Source organism: Rhinoderma darwinii, chromosome 1 (assembly GCF_050947455.1).
Source record: "Rhinoderma darwinii isolate aRhiDar2 chromosome 1, aRhiDar2.hap1, whole genome shotgun sequence".
In the NCBI taxonomy this organism is placed as follows: Eukaryota; Metazoa; Chordata; class Amphibia; order Anura; family Rhinodermatidae; genus Rhinoderma; species Rhinoderma darwinii.
This window is the reverse complement of record NC_134687.1, coordinates 567,203,623-567,229,742: the sequence shown is the minus strand read 5'-3', so window position 1 is coordinate 567,229,742 and position 26,120 is coordinate 567,203,623. Positions and strand designations below refer to the sequence as shown.

General features: G+C 40.3%; 1 protein-coding gene across 8 annotated transcripts in view; it reads left to right on the top strand.

The window, feature by feature from the left end:
- Nucleotides 1-16,833, top strand: part of MAST4 (microtubule associated serine/threonine kinase family member 4) — a 554,832-nt gene extending 537,999 nt beyond the window's left edge. For 5 of the 8 annotated variants that reach the window (XM_075838894.1, XM_075838888.1, XM_075838930.1 and 2 more), the window contains 6 exons: nt 3,725-3,925; nt 6,357-6,583; nt 6,701-6,823; nt 7,145-7,281; nt 8,414-8,595; nt 9,832-16,833. In XM_075838894.1, the coding sequence (XP_075695009.1) occupies nt 3,725-3,925; nt 6,357-6,583; nt 6,701-6,823; nt 7,145-7,281; nt 8,414-8,595; nt 9,832-13,250 (4,289 nt within the window). In that variant the 3' untranslated portion in view covers nt 13,251-16,833. The remainder of the gene's footprint in view (nt 1-3,724; nt 3,926-6,356; nt 6,584-6,700; nt 6,824-7,144; nt 7,282-8,413; nt 8,596-9,831) is intronic. The other 3 variants (XM_075838910.1, XM_075838903.1, XM_075838938.1) reach the window with 1 other exon arrangement.
- The last annotated feature ends 9,287 nt before the right edge of the window (nt 16,834-26,120 follow it).

Genomic DNA, 26,120 nt, shown 5'->3' with positions numbered 1-26,120 from the left:
CAGGGCCGGCCTTAGCTTGGATGGCGCCCTGTGCGGGATTCTCTATTGCTGCCCCCTACACAAACCAAAAATTAACCACATATATAGACACGCTGGAACATATATACTGTACATACATAAAGATAGATATTTAGACATACAGGCAAATATACATACACACATTCTGGAATACATACATACAGGTAAATATATAGACGTACAGACACACAGACACACACACACACACACACACACACACACACACACACACACACCGGCAGATAAATACACAGACAGGGACATATACCAATACATAAGGCACAAATATACAAGCACAAAGACACATTCACAAACAGACCTATATATACACGCACACAGGAACATATGTACACAGCACAGATAATGTAGTAGATGTTACCTGCAGTCCTATGTAACACCCCAGATAACACACAGTGATAACTCTCTGAATACAGATGGTAGTGTTACCTGCAGTCCTATGTAACACCACAGATAACAGTGATAACTCTCTGATTACAGATAATGTAGTAATGTTACCTGCAGTCCTATGTAACACCACAGATAACACAGTGATAACTCTCTGATTACAGATAATGTGGTAGATGTTACCTACAGTCCTATCTAACACCACAGATAACACAGTGAAAACTCTGAGTACAGATAATCTAGTAGTGTTACCTGCAGTCCTATGTAACACCAAAGATGACATAGTGATAACTCTCTGAGTACAGATAATGTAGTAGATGTAAGAGACACACATGCAGAGACACGCACAGACACACACGCACACACACACACGCACACACACACACACGCACACTGTAACATATACACATACTAAGACAGAGACACACACTGTATTCACACTACACACACATATACACACAGACACTCACCATGTCTTCTTGCTGACAGGTCAGGACGGGCTGTGGGCGGAGCTTCCTCTTCTGCTCGTCGGCTGTAACAGCAGAGCACAGAGTAGAAGCAGATGCAGGGAGGCTGCAGCACGGGAGTGGACCTGTCCCTTGACCTGAGTCATCTGACCTCATGTCACTGACGTGAGGTCAGGTGACAGGTCAGGTGACAGGTCAGGTGACTGGACTGGTCCACTCCCTGGCCGTCACAGAACCCAGTCAGAACGCCGCTGTGTAAACATACGGGGCGCCTATCAGCAGCGATCAGCTGCTCGTCGGCGCCCCCCCCTTCCCTTGCGCCCGGGGCACATGTCCCGCCTGCCCCCCCTAGCTATGCCCCTGCATTAGTGTAGGTAAGAGCTTGCAAAATAGCTCGCCTCCAGAAGGAAGAAAACTTTAATGCCGGTCTTTCTAATGCCACCTATACAAATAGGTTTCTATGGTTTGGCAATTAACCGGTGTCATGTTTTCATGCTCTATAAAAGGTCTTCCATTAAAGAGGCTCTGTCACCACATTATAAATGCCCTATCTTCTACATAATGTGATCGGCGCTGTAATGTAGGTGACAGCAGTTATAAAAATTTATAAAAATGATCTATTTTCACCAAGATATGAGCGATTTTAGCTTTATGCTAATTACTTTCTTAATGCCCAACTGGGCGTGTTTTTACTTTTGACCAAGTGGGCGTTGTAAAGAGAAGTGTATGATGCTGACCAATCAGAGTCATATACTTCTCTCCATTCATGTATTCAGCACATAGTGATTATGCGTTTCTGTCACTTACTCACACGTTTACATTACTGAAGTGTCTTGACGGTGAATAGACATTCCTTCCAGCCAGGACAAGATGTTTATTCACAATCCCGACACTTCGGTAACGTTTGTGTGGGACTTACAGCACAGCACATCGAGATCACGCTGTAAGCTGTCATTTACAGCGAGATCTCGTGAGATTACGCTTGCTGTGCTGTAAGTACCACATAAACGTTACCGAAGTGTCGGGATTGTGAATAGACATCCCGTCCTGGCTGGAAGTGATGTCTATTCACTGTCAAGACACTTCAGTAACGTTAATGTGGGAGTACGTGACCGCACATAGTGAGCAACGCAGCATCACTATGCACTGAGTGCAAAAATGGAGAGAAATGCATGATGCTGATTGGTCACTGATTGGTCAGCCTCATACACTTCTCTCCACTACGCTCACTTGGTGAAAAGTAAAAACACGCCCAGTTGTCCATTAAGAAAGTCCTTATCATAAAGCTAAAATCGCTCATAACTTGGTGAAAAAAATAAATTGTTTTTCTAAATAAAAAACACTGCTGTTACCTACATTACAGTGTCGATCACATTATGTAGGAGATAGGGGACTTATAATGTGGTGACAGAGCATATAGGTGGCACTAGAGAGACATCTTTCTTCCTTTTTGAAGAGAGCTATTTTGAATAGTTTTTCCCAGGGAGCATTTGCCATTAGACTCCTTACTAGCCGGATCTCCACAACGAGAATCAATACCTTCATAGAGCCAAGTAAGAGTTTGAAAGTGGTGCTCAAGCTTTATTTGAATAGAAATGGACAACCACTTTAGAATTTATGAATAAACCACAGAACACAGTGCATTTCTTCACCGAAGCCTGTGCATATATATATATATTGCCTAACTAGTTGCTGCTAATACCAAGCAGTTGTACACTATTGTACACTATTTATCAAAGCTCACTTTTTGACCGTAAACGTTGGCATCCTTGTGGATGAGTGTCATTACGTCCCCGTGATTACTTATGTCTCAAGAACATAGGTCATGAATCACAATAATTAATACGAACAAGTTAATAGTTTTATTCAATATTGGACTCTATATTATGCATTGTTTATGCACCTTCATTTCTGTTGATGAAAGATGGAAATTCTGTAAAGTTATCAGTTTTTAATTTAATGAACATACTGTAAGATGATAGAAAACTACAAGACACACAGGGAGGAAATGAATAAAATCACGTGGTGCATACAGCCACTGACAAAATAATGACCCTTGTAATCTAACTAAATTGGCAGTCAACCCTATAATTTCCTCTTTATAGCATTAGGCTTGTATACAAAGAACATTAGTTCACTATCATTGTAGCAGGAAACCTCATCACCAGAGTGTTTTTCTTAAAATCCATTTGTAACAATGAAGGTCCAACATGCCAGACCTCACTCATGGCGGTTCATGGAGGGAAAATAGGGCACTCTATGGTAGTCAGGATGGAAATCTTCTGGTCTAGTTTTGGCACCAGAGAACCTGTCCTAGAATAGTCGGACCTGATGCTTGTTTACAACCTGCCCTCATCTAATTCCTTGTAGGAATACAGCTGGGTTTTCAGGGTCCTCTGAAGAATAGCTACCAGTATGCATTTACCATGTATTTCACATAGGGATTAATGACCCACGTGGTTATATTCATTTAAATTGTTTCTAGGCATAAATATATTCAGAATTTGGGACAGTTAGGTGTACCAGGGTGGTTTTTCAGTAGGTGCCTCCTTGATGTCACTAGTTTCTCGTAAATCTGAAGGCTGAATTTTGGTTCCTCCATAAAATGGCTACCTTGTGTACATACTATATACACCTCTGTAGATACTCCTATTTCTGTAATGTTTAATTGTATTATAGCATTGCAGATCAGCTCCCTGTGTAATTAATCCCTTCTGCCCATTCCTTATATCTATTCATCTCTCATATGTCTGGGTAGTAGGAATAGCGTTTAGCCATTTAGCTGTGTTTTTTTTTTTTTTTAATAATATTTCTGTCCTTTCTTCCTTAAACAGTGAGTAGTTTTTCAGAACACTTAGATCAGATAAATGGAAGGAGTGAGAGCGTGGACAGCACAGATAATTCCTCAAAGCTCTCCAATGAAACTGCTTCTCATATGGCTCGTCAGCGATTAGAAAACACAGAAAAGCAGAAAATGTCTGGGAAAGTGACTAAGTCCATCTCTGCTAGTTCTCTGTCTCTCATGATCCCTGGAGGTAGCGCTATACAAACCCTAAGCATGATATTTTGTGACTGCATGTCCTTCTCACACTATCTGCCATCCATTATTACATAATGCATCATCTTTTGTAACTCCTTACATTTAGGTGGAATGTTATGTTAATATTATGTGATTGAAAGTGTAAGTTTACATTTTAGATATTTTAATACTTCTAGCATTATCCATTTATATTCACTCACTATTATAAAGGTAGTAACCGTGAGAGAGATCTGAAACTAACAGGGGAAATTCATACTCTGAGATTTCCCCTCCGTTCAGTCTCTGCCTAGTTAAAGTTTTGAATACCCAGCCTGGGTAAAATATTTTCTAAAAGTAACTTAATCAATTTCCGCTCTGTGCTGAGACTCCTGGGCATGTTTATCAACCTTTACAATAGGTGGCATCCAGTCTCTTTAGTTTTGAGACTGGTGGTTTTGTTACAGTGGACACAATTTCCAGTTCTATTATGTGCTTTTTTTTAAAAATTGTTTTAGTCTTTAGGTTCTAGAACTCCCACTAAGAATTCCTCGCAATGTAAAATATTCTAGTCTCTTTCTAATATTTTCTTTTCTTTGGGGTTTCATTGTAAATTTAGTACTTATCCCTGCTCGACTCAACAACCATATTCTCCCCCAATTTCCCCGAATCCTCATAGTTCAAATCTGCTACTTTTTCACAGGGCTGGAATATTTTTACATTTATGTTCTCGTCGCTTCAACTCCACACTAAAAGCCAATTTCAGACTAAGATACTGCATTATTTCTGCACACAGATGGCATCAGTGAGCCATCAGTCTAGATGCATGCTTTCCAATTATATACAGTTTCTATCTTCATTTTTTTTTAAATGTTTTGACGGGTAATGTTTTCTCTGAAACCCACCTTCATGTTCAATTAAAAAAAACTAATGGCTGGAGAAAAACAAAACGTAATAATTGTTTTTAAGAATGAATGAATAATAATGAATTTAATGATTATCTATCTCGTATAAGCCAGATTCAAAAAAATCTGTAAACTATTCTTCTAATGTTTCTAAAGGACCAGTTTTTCCACAAAACGTTTTATGATTCCCTATAGTATATTAATAGTTAAGCATAATTTGGCACAAACCTAGTCCCCATGGCAGTACCCTAAACTCTATATCATATATATCCTACTAAATGTATATATATATATATATATATCTGGCCAGAGGATTAAGGCTGCCACTGCAAATAATGCAGATAATCCTGAAGTATCTTCCAACTAGTTTAATCAAATGGGCAACAAATGTCACCCCAATGGTTGTTTGTGTGTAAGCCCAACATAAATTGCCTCTAATGAACAATCTTGCATAGTTAGTGGTTACTACAATTCATCATTGCTCCAATCTTATATTCTATATATGAGCCACAGGCTCCTTTTAGTTTCTATGTATTGGTGGGTTGTGCTGTAGTGAGAAGAGTAGTGTTGTATAGTTGCTTTATGCTTGAATTTAAATTTGTGTATTTAGAAAGAGAAGAAATAGATTGAGAAAAATATTGAGAGAGCCATTCTTTTGGGATAAGGTGTATATATTCTACTTCGAAATGTATCAGGCCTTTGACTGCGTACTGTTGCAGTGGTGGTTCTGCGTGTAGGGCACATGTGCTATAGCCTGATTGCTTTTTTTCTATTTAGAAGAGAGCTAAGATATTCTTTCATGTAAAATCGAATATTTGTTTTTCTTGCAAACAAGAACTGCCTTATCTTGTCTTTATTTTAACATAGTTACCTCCCTACAATAGCGGTTAGGACCTGCTAGACGTGGAGAGATCTGTTACATACCTGTGAACAGAGACCCCATTGTATTTAGTATTGGTTGTACATGTTATAGCTATGTGACATGCACATTAGAAGAGATTGTTTGACAAGCTGCACATGGAGAAACAGGCACATTACTACTACTATACAATGAGATGAAAATTCCTAGTCTAACTATTTGTTACTATGTTGAGTAGATAGTTTTCTATCAATTTTTAATTTCCTTGCGCTTATTTGACTTATGGATTTAATAAAACTACATTCAGTCAGTTTTGTCATTCGTTGTTTATAGATTCATCTAAATGCATCCGCACCTGCTGTTTATGGGCTTCACAATTAGGAAATGTATATAATTCTCCAGAATTCGTATTAGCAATGTAGATCAGTCTGAACGTGTAGAAAACCGTACTGCTTATCCATGCTACTCCATTCTACTCCATATTTTATTTGCCTTGAATTATGCGTTGGGAAGTTAACAAGGAGTTAAGAAGAGGGTTTGATATTTTAAAGGGTAAAAAAATGACCATTTTGATATCACCCCATAATATAATACATTACCTGCATGGTTTGTATCTGTCATTGAGTTGCTTGATATGTCTACTTACTTTTTCATCCATTGATGTATCGCTGCAATTTTTACTCTAGATATCTACAGTGTGTCCCCCCTTGGAAGTCCAGTTTCCCCACTCTCCTTGTCTTCAGACCCATCTTCTAGAGACTCCTCTCCAAGCCGGGATTCTTCTATCTCATCCTTTAGTCCAAGGCAGCCGATCATCATTCAGAGTTCTGGAAAAAAGTTTGGTTTCACTCTCCAGGCAATTCGGGTGTTTGTAGGTGACAGTGATGTTTACACCGTGCACCATATTGTCTGGGTAAGGTTTTACTGAAGTGTTTTGGTGATATTGCGCATTATTAAAATTTTGTTTGTGCAACATTATTTTATTAAAATACCTCACTGTTTCTTGTTTAATTGTTTTTTTTTACCCTAGAGTGTTGAAGAAGGAAGTCCTGCCTATCAAGCTGGTCTTAAAGCCGGTGATCTTATTACCCATATAAATGATGAGCCAGTTCATGGCCTTGTTCACACAGAAGTGATAGAGCTCCTACTTAAGGTAAGTTTATGACTTTTCTTCCCGGCCGACAGCAAAGGGTTATTATGATCGATATGTTGAATAGATTATCTGGAAGAACTTTTTAAACCACCGATCGTTTGTCCGTTGTTCAAAAAGTTGCTTTGTGTATAAGGCCCTTTAAATCTTTGGTCCTGTCTGTTGGAGCCAGCAAAGGGCTGTGATCCCAAAAAAGGTCAAAATAATTGTTGTAGTGTCAAGATAAGAGGGGATAAGACAAAAGTATATATATACTATAAATAGTGTATATGTCTGCATGTTTCCTCTCCATTTTGCCTCCTAAATATTGCCATTCCCTCACAGAGTGGAAGCAAGGTGGCAATCACAACAACACCATTTGAGAATACATCAATAAAAACTGGCCCTGCTAGGAGAAATAGTTACAGAAGCCGGATGGTGAGACGCAATAAGAAAACCAAGAAAAAGGAAAATATAGAAAGGTTGGTTTTGTGGATTGTTTACATCAGATTACGTCTGTGAATATTGTATTGTTAGCATAAATCAATTTTTATTGTATGTCTTCAAAAAAAAATCTCATAAGTGCAATAATAAAAATAGCATTTCAGATACAGTACAAATTGTATCATGGTTTCTTTATGTAGGTATTTGAGTTTTTTGATAGACACAACAGTGATTAAAAGACATAAAATATTTAGCGGTGCTTCGCCGTAATTATTTTTACAGATTAATAAGGTAGTTGTAGTCGAACAGCTGGTTTGAGTCCTGCCAAGCCTCTATGCCCCATATCTTCCCTTACGCTCAATGCAGAACTGGCACTGATCTCAGACTGGTCTCTTCCTGATAACCCCATGTAAAATCCTGTAGTTGTTAGGATGTATGCTAAGTGTTGACGCAATCCTTTGCGAAATATATCTGACTGAAGGTTTTAGATGGTTGTGTCAACGAACACCCTTCAACCAGATTGCCCAGATCCACCTCCATTAGTTATATATCGGAGAGAAGTAAGAGACACAGCCATGCCCTGCATACCCAAAAATCCTTCTCTGGTTTATTGTTAGAATGTAGTTACAATAGTATCTCACAAAAAATTACATAAATTGGGAGTTGGTCGGGCTCAACCAATTATAATTAAAATGAGGTTCTCGTAACAGCTGCAACTTCACCACAACGTCACCAGGTCTAATTCTCAAAAAAATAATGGTAAATAAATGAGTTCCCAGACAGTATGAGACATCAGGCCCATTTCTCATAACAAGAAATGGTAAACATATTAATTCTCAGACAATTATGATGTCGAAAGCCCATTTCTCATAACAAGAAATGATAAACATGTCAGTGTTCAGACAATCCCAGCATAAATTTTGGTTTACGGAGAAAAGATGATCCTTCAAAATATAAAATGGATTCTTCATACAAAATGGAATCCCTTTAACACATTTTACTCAATTTCACAATAAGCAACCAGTCTGTCTTAATAATTCAGCTGCTATTTAATGTGTCAACTGTGAGAGTACTCCATGTGGTAAAAATATCCAAGTGTAGTTATGAGATTTTTTTCTCCAATTCTTCTGTATAGTTAATTTTCTTTCTTTGATGTACTTTGCTTTTCAGGAGAAGGTCTTTTTTCAAAAAGCTGGCAAAACAGCCATCTCCTCTGCTCCACACAAGTCGAAGTTTTTCCTGTTTAAACAGGTCACTATCATCTGGTGAAAGCTTGCCTGCATCACCCACTCATAGTCTATCACCAAGGTCACCTACACCAAGCTGTCGCTCTACTCCTGACTTCCCATCTGGTGAGTTACCTAGAGACTTAAAGGCTAAGGAGGACACTTTTGCACTTTTTTTTTTTTGTTCTTTTTTTTTACTGTTAATTTGCTTTCTAAATAGTCTTCATTAAAAATATGCTACCATATTGCTGCTGTAAAGTCTGTGCAGCTCCTGTACTTAGCTTGCTGTACTGCTGCCTCTAACACGGATCTGTCAGCAAACGATCTGCTCTCCCCTCTCTTCTCTCAGAGTTTGAGATATCAGCAGTGAGGATAGGAAAGGAGGTTGTGCACAGCAGAGAGGGAGAAGAGGGCCCAAAGTCCAAGATTGCACAGGCTGTGTAGAGAGAGAGGAGAGAACCCAAAGCAGATCTGCAGGGTCAGGGGGTGAGATCATACATGCAGTGGTAGCATCAGTGTATGTGTCTGTCGACTACGCTATTGCTTCCGGCAAAACGGCGGGTCCGGTGCATCACAGAGACAAACGGAAACCATGGGCACAGGATCCATCACCATTGAAATCAATAGTGATGGAAAAGGAAACCTCCGGTTTCCGTTTGTGTCTGTTCAGGGACCCGTTCTGATGGAAAGCTCCGATGGAACGTCAGAACGGGACCCCAACGCAGATGTGAACGAAACCTAAGCAGTACAGGGATGAAGCTACGCTGTTACATGAGAGATTATGAAGGCAGCAGCATCATGGATTCACAGAACCTACACCCAGCATTTATTACTGGGAGGGACATGCCCACATGAGAAAAGTCTGAAACTAGGAGCAGGTTGCAAACTGCCTATCAGGGAGTCTGAAAATGAATAGTATAGGCTTAGAACTAATGAAATATGCATCTTTGTGAATGATTTTCTACTTTAGAACTGGGCAGACATATCAATAGCTAGGAGAGTTTTGGCTGGTTCACATAGTTTAAAAAGGAGTTTAACAGGTTGCATTATTTTTGCAAATATTTATGTTCAATTCCAATTATATGTTTATCGATATACGGTATACTGCACTCCAATAAAAATTAGTAAAAAAAAAAATTTGTCTGGTACTTTTTAGTTTTATCTGTCCATAGCATAACTTTTTATATTACATATGATAGAAATGTGTGTTTTGTTATCAAGGCTGGTGTGGGACATAAGCAAGACTTGGAAAGTCCTCTGATATTTTTATGTGCAGGGTTCTAGTAGATTTTACTGTGTTTTCATGGCTTAATGTTTTTATTATTTGAGTTTAACATTCATAGTATTTTTTTTGTTTCACAGGTACCAATTCCTCACAGAGTAGCTCTCCAAGTTCAAGTGCTCCAAATTCTCCCGCAGGCTCTGGACATATAAGACCAAGCACTCTACATGGTTTGGGCCCCAAGCTAGGTGGGCAGAGATACAGGTCTGGAAGACGTAAATCTGCTGGCAGTATTCCTCTGTCACCACTTGCAAGAACGCCATCACCAACTCCTCAGCCCCCCTCCCCTCAACGATCACCATCTCCTTTACATAACCATTCAGTAGGAAGTTCAAAGGCTACAACCACTTTTCCTGCAAAAATGCACTCGCCACCAACAATTGTTAGGCATGTTGTTAGGCCCAAGAGTGCTGAGCCTCCAAGGTCTCCACTTTTAAAGAGGGTACAGTCAGAGGAAAAACTTTCGCCATCATACTGCTGTGAGAAAAAACATTTATGCCCCCGCAAGCACAATTTGGAAGTAACTAAGGAAGAAGTTCATAAGCAATCATCCCAACGTGACCCAACATTGCAATGTCTGGAGGCGAATACATGTGATATCCTTGCATCAACAAGGGTTAGGCCTGTAGAACAAGGTTGTTTGAAGCGTCCCACATCACGGAAACTCGGCAGACAGGAGTCCTTGGATGAGCTTGATAAAGACAAACTAAAGGTCAAATTAGTTCTGAAGAAAAAAGATGTATCAGAAAGACAAGACTTTATTCTAAAACAGAATATAATACAGGATCTGCACAGTGAAATGGGAATCCTTTCTTCAGATGTAGAGAAGGAGGAAAAAGCACATCAAAGTCTTCTGAAGAGACCAAACTTATCTGAGAATAAATTTCCTGCTTATGAACCTCGTTCAGGAGGTATTACGTTTAAAGACACTAATTGCAAGAATGGAAATCCTCGGCCAAACGGTGCCTGTATGTCTTTGGACTCACAGTCTTTCTGTCATAGCTCTTCTGTTGCAGAAAGTGCCCACATATCTTATGAACTCAAGAAAGCTCCTACTTCATGCTCCCTGCAAGAGAATCTTAACTATCCTTCAGAGAAATTTGTGAAAGAGGACAATTTAGATAAGGCAACTGCAACAAACATTGATTATTTTAGGAAGAAAAAGTCATTTGAAGAGAAAGACAGCAACATGTGCCAAGTCTTAAAATCTAAAATTATACCGGTGTCTCATGAATGTATGCAAACAAAGTCTGGACATAGTCCAACAGACTCGCTCACCCTGCTAGATAACAAGACTTGCATTTCAAATATTCAGAGTAACTCTCTCTCTTTTGCTTCATTAAAAACTAGTAGATGTGAAAGCAATGCAGACAAATCATCTGTTGTAGCTACTGAGACCCCTGTTCGGAAAAGCCCTTCTGAATATAAACTCGAAACAAGAGCTGTATCCTCCTTGAAGCCTATCGAAGGCACATTGGATATTGCATTACTGTCAGGACCAAAGGTTATAAAAACAGAGTCTGATGTTGTCTGTAATAACCCTATCAAAGCTGATGATAAAAGCCGAAATTCAAAGAATGAGGTTGTAGTCAATGGGAATGCATTATTATTTACGAAAATAAACTCTAATTACTCAAATATTCATGCCGTGCACAAGGGACCTATTAAAGAGAATCAGAGTGAGTCTCTACAAGCGGAATGTCACACTGTTAAGATTCATCAGAACAAAGAGCCATCAGACCTTGGAACAAAGGAAAAGGTTGTGGACGTGACTTATTCAGTTGAAAGTCAAAGGATAAGCACACTGCAGTCTACAACGAGATGTCCAGTGACAGAAGGATTGTCTTCTTCTGTGAAAGCTAATAGACAAGAGATGGCAACTCAGGATATGTCCTCTGTCAAATGTTCACTGGAGCAAAGACATAGTACATCATACTCGGAAAGGACTTGTACATTCAGAGAGTCCTGTGAGAATACTCCTGCTACGAGCCTGACACAATCTAGCAAATCTGAAAAGTACATCTCAGCGCTTGGCTGTATAGAGGAAAGAAATCAACAGGCATCTGTTCCCCAGATAGAATCTAATCATCACACATCTGTGGTAAAGATTGTTGACTCTTCTCTTCTAGTTGCACTTGGGCCTGCTAACAAAACTTTGTCAACTGCACAAGCTAAATCGACTGACCTGAGCTGCAGTAGCCAAAGTAAAAAGCAACAAGATGCTCTGCAAAAAAACATTGCAGAGAACAAAAGGAAAAATAATGCTGAAGGTCCAGTCTTGAGAAGAGAAACCTCTTGTCCTAATATTCAGCAACCTCCTCTGTCCTTGAATGTCCAATTCGGAGCCAGTATTAGAAACCTCACATCTGTTAAAGAGGAGCAAAGTTCTGTACAGACCAAGCTTTTCAGCTACATCAATAGGTCAAAAGTGTTAATGGAATCTAAACCAGATACTCTTAAGATATCCCTCTCTGAAAAAATGGCTTCCTCACAAAAGCCTAATTCAAAACTGCCTGAGCAAGCAGGCAATCAAACAGTTAAGAAATCTGAATGTCCAATAAAAGCTGTTACTGTCTTGAGTGCCGATATTGGTAGCCTTACCCACTACAAAGCTGCCACTAAAACAGAAAGCAGTTTCACACCCACTTCTCCCGTTGTCCATATAAACACAAAGGCCACCCCCAATGTGTCCACCTCTGAACTGTGTTTCAACAAGGACCCTAAAGTTAGTTCTGAAACACCAGCCACTGTTAACCTTAAAGAATGTTCTGCAAAATCTCATCTTAAAGAGAAAACAAGTGCACATACAAAATTAAGTAGAGTGACTGCCGCGAAAACCTGCATCCAAGGAAAACCCGAAGCAGTGGAACTTAAAGTTCCCTTATCTGTTAATCCTCAAGATAATAAAAGCACTGAAGCACTTTATGTCCTTAGTGACAAAGGTAAAATAAAGATAACTTCTGTTACAAATCTAGATACTAGAGATGTGACTGTCGAAAAAAGTATGTCTAGGATTTCTCAGAGCATAGGGAGAGAAGGAGACCTAAGGAAGACACTATCTGATGCCAACAACATCAGCATTACTTCTTTACCCAAAGCTGTATGTTCCGATGTCTCCTTAAGCAAAACACACTTAAATGTGAGTAACTGTAAAGAGAAAAACGAGCAAATTCCAAACTTGAATGTTGCAAATGTCAAGGTTAAAAAGGATGCCCAGACATCGTCAAGTAAGACTTGCGCTGCCTTAAGGGAGGGCAATGTTTCCAGTAAACCTGTCACTGAAAAGCAACCATGTGTCCTTACAAATACTGCTGCCCCAGTGATGGTGCGGAGAGACCCTCCTTCTTCTCCAAGCAAAAAGACATTTGCTAAAAATTTGCCGAAGCCACCAGCCGGACCTCTGGAGAATTCTAGTAGCCTTTCTTCAGACAAAGACTTGAAGGGACAAAAAAGAGGAAAGGATACAGTTCTACAGAGTAGTCCCCACAAAAAGACATAATCTGCCAGCATCATCACCAAGACCTCTTTACTGTAGTAGCTGCTAATCTGAAACTTCTTGCAAAACCAGCACTGTGTAGTGTTTCCATATATATTTGTGACCTGTTTGATGATACAGTTAGTAGAAGGGTGTTTTTTCCAACTTTCAGTCCCAGCTATGTTTTTGGAAGCCGGATGCAGTCACTAACAGAAAGATGTACCTAGTCAGTAGAAACGGGAAAGGGCTATGGGGAAAAGGTCTGTAATTTACACTGTTGTATTGTGTGTTGAATGTAGAATGTACAGTTTGCTGCTCAATTTCACTGTTTACTTTTTTTATTTCTTTAGAAAGAATTTTTTGTGTTTTTTGTTTTTTTTTTTGTTTTTTTCTGGAGCTACAAAACCCTGAAAAGAACAAAACATTATGTGATGAAAGTTGAGGACTACTCTTCAACAGAGGTATTTATGGGAATCGATAAAAGAATTTGCGTCATCCAGAACTCATGAATCCTTTATCTGTTTTATCATGTGACAGCGTCCAGTGGTGTCTCAAAATGTAGCTTTGTCATCAAGAGGCCTAGTGTAAGATATCTTAGTATGCTGGACTGTTAACAGACCCTTGTTGTGCCAAATAGTTAATATCTATATTGATGACCTCATCTAGCAAATAATGTGGCTCTGCGACCTAAATATTCTGTATCCAGTCAGTACTTTATCTAGAGCCTTTTGTATCCTTATACATAGCACACTACTATTATCGAAGCACTGACCCTTGATAAAAATGTTTGATTCCATCCTATTCTTAGCCTTCATTTCACAAGTGCAAGTGTCTTAACTTTTTGTTGCAGTTCTTGAATGTATAGATTTCTGTTTACTACATAGGCTTGAAACAGAAATGTGTTTTGCTATAATATGAGAATTTTTTCTTTCAAAAACATATATGGGTGTTAATGTGTAGCCGGGGCCTTACAATTTTGTGGTTTAGCTGTGCCAGCATCCTTTATTTTTTTTTGTAAGTGCATTAAATAGCTCCATACATTTCATAGCATCTCGTTTTCTGTATTATAAACTTGTGAATATTGTAAAATAAAGGGGTTGTGTTACATGGGGCCATGTTAGAGCTATTTGGTGCTTGAAGGGTTACTTTACTTTCTATCTTTTTGTAAAGCCTTATTTATATTTTATATACACACTCCCCACCACACATATTTGTTCACCTGTAGCTATAAAATAAGGAACTTAACGTGAACTAAGGTAAATGCACTGGGAAAACCCTGACTCGGAGTGGCAGCTCTGATTTGATGTCCACATCATGTAATGTATAGCTGCTACAATGTTAAAGTAATATCTAAATATATGATATATTGTTAACCTCCGACATACAGCATTAAAGGCTTTATTCAGCTTTACAACCACTTTTTTATTGTCCCAATGCATCTAAAATGAGAAATTATACAATTTTGCAATAGCTTTTGATTAAATGTGACCTATCGGGTTGTTTTCTACAGCTTCTATGTGATATATGCATCTCTATGGTAAGAGACAACAAGCAATTTCTGTGTAGTCTGATCTTGCAGTTATACTCTGTTCTATCTGTCCTTTACTCCTTGTTAGGGCCTCATGTACGCGGCCGTTCCCGGCCCGCGATTGCGAGCATGGCCCGCAAAAAATGAAAAGTAGGACGTGTTCCATAATTCATGGTGTGGTTCTACGGCACGGACACCTATCCGTAGTAAAACGGAAAGGTGTTCGCGGCCAATAGAACCGGACGGGTCTGTAATTGCGGACCATATTACGGTCCGCAATTATGGAGATTTTTTTACAGTCGTGTGCATGGGGCCTAACCTACCGAAAGTATGTTGGCATCAGACTATACAGAGTTTGTCTGTTAACATAGAGACACATATTCTGCATAGGAGCTATAAAAACAAAATGGTTAGAAGTTTTTAATTAATTCCTATTGCAAACTTTTTTATTTTAATACAGTTAAAAAAATAAAAATGTGGTTGTTAAGGTGACTTAGCTTTTAATGGTTATATAGGATTCAATGGATGGTCTTTATGATCTCTCCACTGCACATAGTAGTATACAAGCAGAAAAAGTAGTGTTCCTCAAACGGACGTTGGCATATTGCCCTTTCTTGGGCAAGTAGCAACTTCCACTGCAGAATCATAAAAAGTAACTTCGTATTGAGCATAACAGTATTAGGCACTTGACTTCCCCTTAGAACAGACTTTATATTTCTTGTGGATCTACTTGGGAGAGTGCCTATTAAAAGTAGTGTTTGATCTTTCTAAGACATTCACTTACCTGTATGTCGCTTCAATACCTGGCATGGAGCACTATGATAATAAACACATTGCTCTCCCTTAAATTTGCTGACAACAAATATGATGTCCCAAGGAAGCTACTGTCCTGTCAGCTCTCATGTATGTTTTTAGTAAATACATGTATTCCTTATAACATAACAATTTTCAAGCATCTTGCATTGTAACATTCCTCTATTATTCTTCCTGGAAGTGTATGAATAAATTGAAATCTGGGCGTTACCATTCCTGTAGTGAATGGGGTGTGTTCCTAAACAATTTAACACTGACAGCACTGATTGGACAGTGTCAGACTTTGTAGGGACACACCTCCTTTGACAATGGGAATGGTAACACCCAGTTGTCAATTTATTTATACATAGAATTTTAAGAAAAGGTGCTAGAGAATTGTTATTTTATATGGAATACAAGTATTTAATAAAACATACATGTCAGGAGAGCTGACCGGTTCTCTTAAGAACAAAATAATAAAAAATGACATAGAAAAGCTTATAGAATTTTCCATAAACCGGACTCCTCCTTGCGTTTAGTAGTAATTTTATAGCAGCTTCATATCAGCGCTTGTGAATGTTCTCCTTATTCTATAACAATGTGCTTTACGTTGCACCTCCTAGTATGGACATAATAAGAAGACCAGTTTTCATGATCATCGACCGATTACATTAGTCCGATTTCTATTAGGACATCATTACAATACATGAACCTGTTTTTCCTGGTGCATCTAATTGCTTCCCTATCCCTTTAATAATTGATAAAAACTATTCAGAATAAATAAGATCTTAAGCTTATGGTTAATGTAAACCTATGAATTACCAAATATAAAAGCACCCGCCGATCATAGCACTTCATCGAGACACTGTTCATTTTTGCCTTTTGAGTTCTCCTCATTCCCTTGTTACTTCAATGTTTACAAATGTATGTGTTGTGGAGTCGAATCTAACAATCTGTCAATCATTATGTAGTCTTAAAGTACCTGGTGTGTTCACGTTCCTACTTGTTTGTATGTGTTAACCTTACTACTGATGTAAGATATTTGTGTTACTGGTTAGTCTCTTCAATGTAACTAAGATCTGTGCTCCTTTTTTAGTCTTTTCCGCTGTAGAAAGACCAGCTTAGTATCTGTGCAATAAAGTGTTTGTTGTCTTAACTTTATATAAAACAAAGTACACAAGAAAAAACCCACAACTTTATGAATGTTGTATTTGTTGTATACTGGACAAGTATTTATACTTCAGCTGCAATGAAACGATTGAAATAAAAAGTCGGCATGAAGACTGAGGCTGTGTGGTTTGTCAGTTCATTTCTCTATTGAGGTTCTCTTCAAAGGGGAACAACATCAGACATTACTCGTGACTGTAAGATAACTTTTGCAAGAAGTGTATGATAACCCTTTACAGACCCAGAACAGCGTCAACGTAAAGGGATGAAAATGCTTAACCCCTTTAATGCTGTTTACTTTCACAATCAATATTTCTTTTTTATTGCTCCGATGCGTCTGAAATAAAATGATGCAACTTTTCATTACCTTGATTAAAAATGTTTCTATCGTTTTGCCTCCACAGCTCCTATGCAGATCTATGCGACTCAATGTTAACAGACAACGAACAAACAGTGTAGTCTGAGCCTGCAGGCCCTCTCCCTTACATCTGTTGTCTACACACATTCAGTTAGCAAGAATAAGAGGACATATAAATATAGTATGACTGTAGGATAAGACTACACGGTTTGTTGTCTGTTACCGCGAGGATGCATAGATCTGCAGTGGAGCTGTAGAAACACAATAGGAAGTTTATAATTAAGCAGGGATGTAGCTTGGAGGGTCTACTGGTGCATGTGCCATGAGGACGCTAACAAACTACTTTGCATTGGCTAGTATTTTTGCATACAGGGAAGGGGGCAGCAAACTAAACCTAAACAGCTCGGAATTAAGATTATTTGCAGCAAAGTTGCTTATTTTTTTCTTTAGATGCATTGAAGCAGTAAAAAAATAAATAAAAATTGGTTACAAAAGTCTACATAGCCTTTAACGTCCACCCAATGTGTTTTTACAGGGACCGTTAAGGGATTTTATTCTGGACCGTCAAAAAACATGACGTTTAAATAGGCTCTGTGACTAGTTTATTAATTCCCGATCTCCTAACTAATCTAATAGGCGCTATGATTACAGTGTAATTTTTTTTTCTAAAATGTTTATTATTTGCAAAGTTATGAGCATTTTTCTAAATATGCTAAGTTGGCTATACTTGCCAAATGGGAGGTAACTGTCTTTTCACTCTGGGCAGTGTAATGTTTTCTGTATGACGCTGTCCAATCAGCTACAGTTCTCCTTCCCAGCCCAGCAACACAGCGTGATCATATAGTATACAGCTTCCATTCTCGACTGTGGTTTCAACTGGTGATATCCCCGGTTGTTTCACAGCTAGAACTGCGAACCTGGTGGCATATGAAAGATTAGAATTTCGTCTTTCATATGCCACCATAACCACTGCTGGAGATATGACTATTTGAAGGGATCCTCCTTCTCTCCAGCCTCAGTCTCTCACACTGTGTGAAGCAGCTTCATGCTGATAGGACAGGGTCAGAAGCTGTGAGGTAGCTCCACCTCAGGAGAATCGCTGGTGTTGATACCTACTTGTCCAGTATTACCTCATTTGCATATTTAGAAAAAAGCTAATAACTTTTAAAATAATAAACTTTTTGGGGCACAATTTTCACTAGCATTATTAGTGTAACCGTGCCTATTAGGTTAGCTAGGAGATAGGGCATTACTAAACTAGCGACAGAGCCTCTTTAAGAAAAACTTCTGCATGGAGATTTGTGCTGTCACATTTCTGGTGCACAGCAGTCAGAGAGACATTTAGTAGAGAAGGCAGTTACCTTTTTTTTCATTGTATTTCTATAATTGTTTCTACCTTCTCGGTAACTTTACAGTGTTCAATGAGTGCTGTATAAACAATTAAGGGGATGGCAAGGCCACTTCCTCTATTAGTCCTGTTGATCGCGTGATGTCTAACTAGACCCAGCATATTTCTGATTAAAAAGTCAACGATTAAAAATGTCCATCAAAGGTGAAAAGTAGTAGTAGTAATAATAGATTTTTTTTTTTAATTATAAAAAAATATACTAATAAACTATATTAAAAAAAAAAAACTAAATACAATTATTCCTTTACCCCTGCTCCAACAGTATCTGAAGAATTAGCCCTGACACAATGCTCCTAAGGCTGCATTCACATCTGCGTTGTGTTGCTTCAGTTCTAGCTTATCTGTGAAGACCAAAATAACGGAAAAGACCAAAATAACGTTTAGGAAAAGGTCTGTAATTTAAAGACCAAAATAACGTTTCCTAAAAAAAACCCAAAAACATTGATTTCAATAGGTTTTATTTTTCCATCCGTTGTGCTCAGCTAGGCTCCGTTCCGTCAGGTTTCCGTTGTTTTCTTTTCTTTTTAAAATCTTTTTATTGAATTTTAGCAACAATACACAAAAGAAAACCTAGATTGGTCAAGTCAGTGTGAACAATCTTAATCAGAGGACATATTTACATAGTAATATGGCACAATACTATACAGTACATGAAATGATTAGTATACCATCAGCACAATGTAGGAACGCAGTCCTCAAGTGATGACAAAGTAAATCAGGAACTGACCCAACAGATAAGTAGGAGTAAGGTAAAAGGTAAAACTAGTGAGGGAGGGTACAGGAAAGGGACAGGGGAAAACAATAGAGATGTCAAATCAAAAGAGTGGAACCACTTTAGAAAAAAAAAAAAAGAGCACTATACCAATATGCAAATCTGCCTAAATACTCAGCGTACTTGTTAAAGACTAGAGGTGAGCCGTTCAGGAAAAGTTTAAGGATAATTGCCCTAAACATGAGGGGTGGTGGAGACTGACAAGAGTTGGGGCCTCTGAGTGCAGACACCTAACAATATATATATATATATATATATATATATATATATATATATATATATATATATATATATATATATATATATTGTGAGGGTTTAGCATCAGGAGAGGTTGGTACAGCGGTTTCTTTGTAGCCAGAGACAGGGACACCGTGCATTAAAAGTCATAACAGGGCTTTGCCTGTGTTTTTATTCTTGTCAAAGAAACAGCCTCTTGTACAACAAGGCAAAATACAAAATAAATCCTGCTCATCTGAGCAATAACTAAACAAGATATTATCTAACTATACCGAGTGCCTTTTTACCAGGCACTGGACACAAAGTAACACAGGTCTTTACTCACATAGAATACAGGCTACTCCAGCCTTAGTAGTCTCCAGTCTGAGTCAGGGGTAAGACTCCCACACAGTGTGTCTGCACCTTTTTATACACAGGCTACAGGTGCAGCTAATTGAGCAGCAGCCTTGTCCTACAAACAGAGATGGACTAGGGATTGGGGAACCCGCCCTGCTCTTCTCCAATCCAACTCCAGGCCCCTTTTCCGGCTTTTCCTTAAGCCGAGATTGGAAAGCTAGAGCTTTCTATTGCAAGAACTACTCATTCCCTGGAGCCTAGGATACATATGACCGGATTCTAGGAGAAATGTACCTTCCCTCAATGACTTTACCTGTCACTGTCTCACATACCCTCTTCCTCTGTTCGAGCCCGTGGGATCGGACACATTTAGCTACAAGGCAGTGTGTCCTAGACAAAGCGTCATCATTGCCCTGCAGTTTTCCTGCTCTGTTTTCCACAGTATATTTGAAGTTCTGCAAAGTAAGAAACCACCATGTAACTCTTGCATTTCTCTCTTTAGCTTGACACATCCACGTAAGAGGAGAGTGGTCTGTAACCAACCTAAACCGACGACCCAATAAATAATATCTCAGGGACTCAAGTGCCCACTTAATTGCCAAGCACTCCCGTTCAACTATGCTATAGTTTTTCTCAGCCGGGGTAAGTTTTCTGCTCAAATAGGTCACAGGATGGTCCTCACCACCCACCTCTTGTGACAGAACTGCTCCGAGCCCCACATTAGAAGCATCAGTTTGGACAACAAACTCCTTTTTGAAGTCAGGAGTGACTAAGACTGGTTGGTTACACAGGGCCAGTTTCAACTCTTGAAAGGCGCTTTCAGCCTTCGTGTCCCACTTGACCATGACAGACTTACTTCCCTTGGTAAGATCTGTCAGGGGCGCTGCTGTGCTGGCAAAGTTTGGAATGAACCTGCGGTAATAACCTACAATTCCTAGAAAAGCTCTGACCTGCTTTTTGGTTGAGGGCTGGGGCCAGTTTTGGATAGCCTCAACTTTGTTGACCTGTGGCTTTATCACCCCTTTCCCAATTATGTACCCCAGATACCGTGCTTCCTCCAAGCCTAAGGAACATTTCTTTGGGTTTGCTGTTAACCCCGCGGCTCTGAGGGAGTTTAGTACTGCTTGTACTTTTGGTAAGTGGCTTTCCCAGTCATCACTAAAGATTATAATGTCGTCCAGATATGCCGAAGCATACCGACGATGGGGTTTGAGGACTATGTCCATTAACCTTTGAAAGGTCGCTGGAGCCCCATGTAGCCCAAATGGTAAACAAATATATTGAAACAGACCATCCGGGGTGATGAACGCAGTTTTCTCTTTGGCGCCCTCCGTGAGGGGTACTTGCCAATAGCCTTTGGTTAAATCAAGTGTTGAAAAATACCTTGAATGGCCCAGTCTCTCTATTAACTCGTCAACTCTTGGCATTGGGTATGCGTCAAACTTTGACATCTCATTTAACTTGCGGAAGTCGTTACAGAAACGCAATGACCCATCTGGTTTCGGAATCAATACAATGGGACTTGACCATTCACTTTTTGACTATTCAATAATCCCAAGGTCTAGCATTTTCTTGACCTCCTCAGATATGGCTTGTCTACGGGCTTCAGGGACTCTGTAGGGTTTCAAGTGGACCCGAACCTGAGGCTCGGTCACAATGTCATGTTTTATTATACTGGTCTGTCCTGGCAGTGCTGAAAACACGTCTGTGTTTCTCTGGACAAAATATTTTGTCTCCTGTTTCTGTGGCTTTGTGAGGGATTCTGACACATACACATCTGGGTTAGGACTATAGGGGGTACTTACTGCCACGAGGGTCTCTCTTTCTTTCCATGGCTTAATTAAGTTTACATGGTATAACTGCACTGTCTTCCTTTTACCTGGTTGGTAAACTTTATAATTTACATCCCCCACCTTTTCAATTATCTCATACGGCCCTTGCCATCTAGCAAGAAATTTGCTTTCTACGGTTAGCACTAAGACCAACACTTGATCACCAGAGTTAAAATTTCTAACTTTAGCAGTTCGATTATACACCCTGCTCCGAGCATCCTGAGCTTGCTCCAAGTGTTCCTTAACTATCGGCATGACCGCAGCGATTCGGTCTTGCATCAACGTGACATGCTCAATTACACTCCTATAAGGTGTGGACTCTTGCTCTCAGGTTTCCTTGGCTATGTCCAGGAGACCACGGGGTTGTCTGCCGTATACAAGTTCGAAAGGAGAAAACCCTGTGGATGATTGAGGAACTTCACGTACAGCGAACATCAAATAGGGCAGAAGACAGTCCCAATCCTTCCCATCCTTACTAACCACCCTCAACATGCCTTTTAATGTCTTATTGAATCTTTCGACAAGACCATCAGTTTGAGGGTGATATATAGAGGTACGCAGGTGTTTAATTTTCAGCAGTTTACATAATTCCTTGGTGATTTTGGACATAAAGGGAGTTCCCTGATCGGTAAGGATTTCCTTAGGTAAACCAGTACGGGAAAACATGTAAAACAACTCTCTTGCAATGGCTTTTGAAGAGGAATTTCGCAAAGGGACTGCCTCAGGGTAGCGTGTGGCATAGTCCAACACCACTAGGATATATTGATGTCCTCTAGAGGATTTGACTAAAGGGCCGACCAGATCCATGGCAATTCTTTCAAAAGGGATCCCAATGATAGGCAAAGGCACCAGCGGACTCCTAAAATGTGGCATAGGAGCCGTTATCTGACACTCCGGGCAGGACTCGCAATACCTCTGAACTTTCGTATATACCCCCGGCCAGAAGAATCGTTGTAAGATACGCTCTCTGGTCTTTTCGCAACCTAGATGTCCACCCAGCACGTGTTTATGAGCCAGGTCCAACACCGTTCTACGATACTGTTGGGGTATCACCAGCTGTTCAACAACCTCCCCACGTACGTTATCTATCCGATACAGCAAATCCTGGTTAACCGCCATGTGTGGAAACACCTTATCAGCCCCTGGATGTTGAGGCACTCCATTTAATACCTTAGTATTTTCCCTGGCTTTTACCAATGTGGGATCGCTAAGTTGAGCGGTCCCAAAATTGTTACGTGATACATTTAACTCTGGTATCTCAGAAATTTCCTCCTGCTCATCTGTTTCACCAGCAAAAACAGCCAGAGGAAATTTATCAGGCTCAGTGGTCACCCCTACTGCTGGCACCTCAGCATCCTCGTTAAAGGGTTCTGGGCTAATCACAGCGCACACATTAATACCATCATTAACATTTACAGTGGAGGTTACATCTTTCTTCCTCCACAAGTCCCAGAACACTGGGAAGTCTCTCCCCAGGATCACACTGTGCATCAGGGACTTGACCACACCCACTTCATGGCAAGCGGTTCCACAGGAAGTCTCTAGAGTGACCAAAGCGGTGGGGTATTCTTTAGTGTCCCCATGTATGCACAGGACCCCTATACTATGTCCGCTGAATGTTCCAGGGTCTATCAGGCTGGCATGCACCAGGGTAACCAGACTCCCAGAATCCAGCAAGGCACTCACAGTACACCCTTCCACTTTTACGACACACATTTGTTGCTCAGTCTCGTAAACAGTCTCAGCAGAACAAACAGGACGTGCAAACAAGGATATTCGCCTTGCTGCATCACACTCCATTGGCTCAGTAGTCAGGGGACAATTGGCAGCAATATGCCCAGGTCCATAACACCGCCAGCACTGTATGCGGCCCCGATCCCCAACTTGAGACCCTGGTCTGGCCTTCAGTGTCTCTCTGGGATTTCTTCCCTCCGTCTGCTCCCCTTCTGAGCCACCTTCCTTAAAGACATTTCTCACCCCTCTAGTAAATGGAACAGTCTTACCGGGTGCTCCGCACGATTTGCTGTTCCTGGGGTTAGAACATCCAGGCGGTACTTCTTGGAGTAGATCCTGAGTAGCTCTGTACCTTTCAATCAGGTTCACAAGCTGTTCCGCATCTGTAGGATCTCCTTGACCGACCCAACGCTGAACCTTCGGTGGTAAGGAGCTGATGTATTTGTCAAGCACCACTCTCTCCACGATCTGCGCAGGGGTTGATTCCTCTGGCTGTAGCCATTTCCTTGCAAGATGGACAAGATCATACATTTGTGATCGCGCAGGTAGGTGTTCCACGAAAGTCCAGTTCTGCACCCGTCGAGCACGCACATTCATATTGACACCCAGACGGGCAAGGATCTCACCCTTCAGCTTGGAGTAATCCTTGGCATCCTGCTCATTGAGATCAAAGTACGCCTTTTGCGGCTCTCTGGTTAGGAAAGGTGCCACCACTGCTGCCCACTGATCTGAAGGTAACTTCTCTCGTTCTGCCACTCGCTCAAACACCATGAGATAGGCCTCAACGTCGTCGGTGGATGTCATCTTCTGCAGAGATGTCTGTACCGCTGCACGTGTGGTTTGGTGCAAACCATGAGGCCCCGCTGACCTCTCCACTGAGGCCTGAATTTGGTCTTGCAAATAGCGATTAATTTGCTGCTGTTCTTTTAAATAGGTGTATGTCTCTTTAAGACCGCGCCCGCATCGGCCACCATATGTGAGGGTTTAGCATCAGGAGAGATTGGTACAGCGGTTTCTTTGTAGCCAGAGACAGGGACACCGTGCATTAAAAGTCATAACAGGGCTTTGCCTGTGTTTTTATTCTTGTCAAAGAAACAGCCTCTTGTACAACAAGGCAAAATACAAAATAAATCCTGCTCGTCTGAGCACCAACTAAACAAGATATTATCTAACTATACCGAGTGCCTTCCTACAAGGCACTGGACACAAAGTAACACAGGTCTTTACTCACATAGAATACAGGCTACTCCAGCCTTAGTAGTCTCCAGTCTGAGTTAGGGGTGAGACTCCCACACACTGTGTCTGCACCTTTTTATACACAGGCTACAGGTGCAGCTAATTGAGCAGCAGCCTTGTCCTACAAACAGAGATGGACTAGGGATTGGGGACCCCGCCCTGCTCTTCTCCAATCCAACTCCAGGCCCTTTTTCCGGCTTTTCCTTAAGCCGAGATTGGAAAGCTAGAGCTTTCTATTGCAAGAACTACTCATTCTCTGGAGCCTAGGATACATATGACAGGATTCTAGGGGAAATGTACCTTCCCTCAATGACTTTACCTGTCACTGTCTCACAATATATATATATATATATGGGGTTTCTGGGTTGTCCACTTTTTCCACACCTGAATACATTTATGATGTGTGCGAAGTTCCCAATGAGATAGTTCCTCCAATCTGGATATTTGTTCGACCTTAGAAACGCAATGCAGTACTGAAGTGATTTCTGTGGACTTCCAGTTTAGTGGAATTAAAAGGCGTGCTGCTGCAATCAGTAACCTCAGGAGCTTTTGGGAGTGTATGGGAAAATCTCTGGGAAATAAAGCCAACAGAGCAACTTGGGTGACATCTGAAGTGTGGTACCACAGACTGTTAATATGTTGAGATCTGTTGCCAGAATTTTAAAATCTCTGGGCACTCCCACCAAATATGTAGGAAGGTGCCTCTGTTCCTATTACATCTCCATCAAATGTCTGAAGTAGAACCATACATCTGCTTTAATCTGACAGGAGTAAGATACCACCTAGAGAGAACTTTTTATAAGCATCTTCTTGAAGTTTGACGCAACGAGAGGTTGCTTTAGGGGCCTGCAAAATCATGGAAATTTCTACGGGGGTGAATGTGATGCTCAGTTCTCTTTCCCAGTCTCTTCTAAAATACGGAACAGTTGTGACTGCAGAGGACACAAGTTGCTTGCTTATCAAAGATATAAGTTTCTTAGGAGCTTGAGTCATTACCCAGTTTTTTTCAAACCATGTGAGCTCCCTAGGCTGCCCCGTAGGAGGAAGTAATTTACGTGTATATTTGCAAATAAGACTGTATTGTAAGGTAAAGAGGTTCCGAACCTCAAAAAGGGATCTGTTTTTTTCCCTGAAAGGGAATGATCCATCGGACTCTAGTATATCCATAGGTGCAAGTGTACTGCGTCTAATTGGTAGGGGTAAAGTCTGGTATCCCAGGTCTAAAATGGGGATACATTCCCTTATTTGTGATACTGGAGAGGGGTAAGGTGAACATAGTGTACTAATAGGAGGGTTTCTCCAAATAGTAACCAAAGCTTTTAGGAGAGTGTTCGGAACTGGATTGACAGCGTCATCTTCAAGAACCATCTGTTGAAGTGGTCTCCGTGCTATCCCTTCCTCAATGGCGACACAATGTTTATGCTGGGGACGTCTTAACCAATCTACAATTCTGCTTAAATGCACTGCCTTGTAATAATTGTCTAGTAGAGGCAA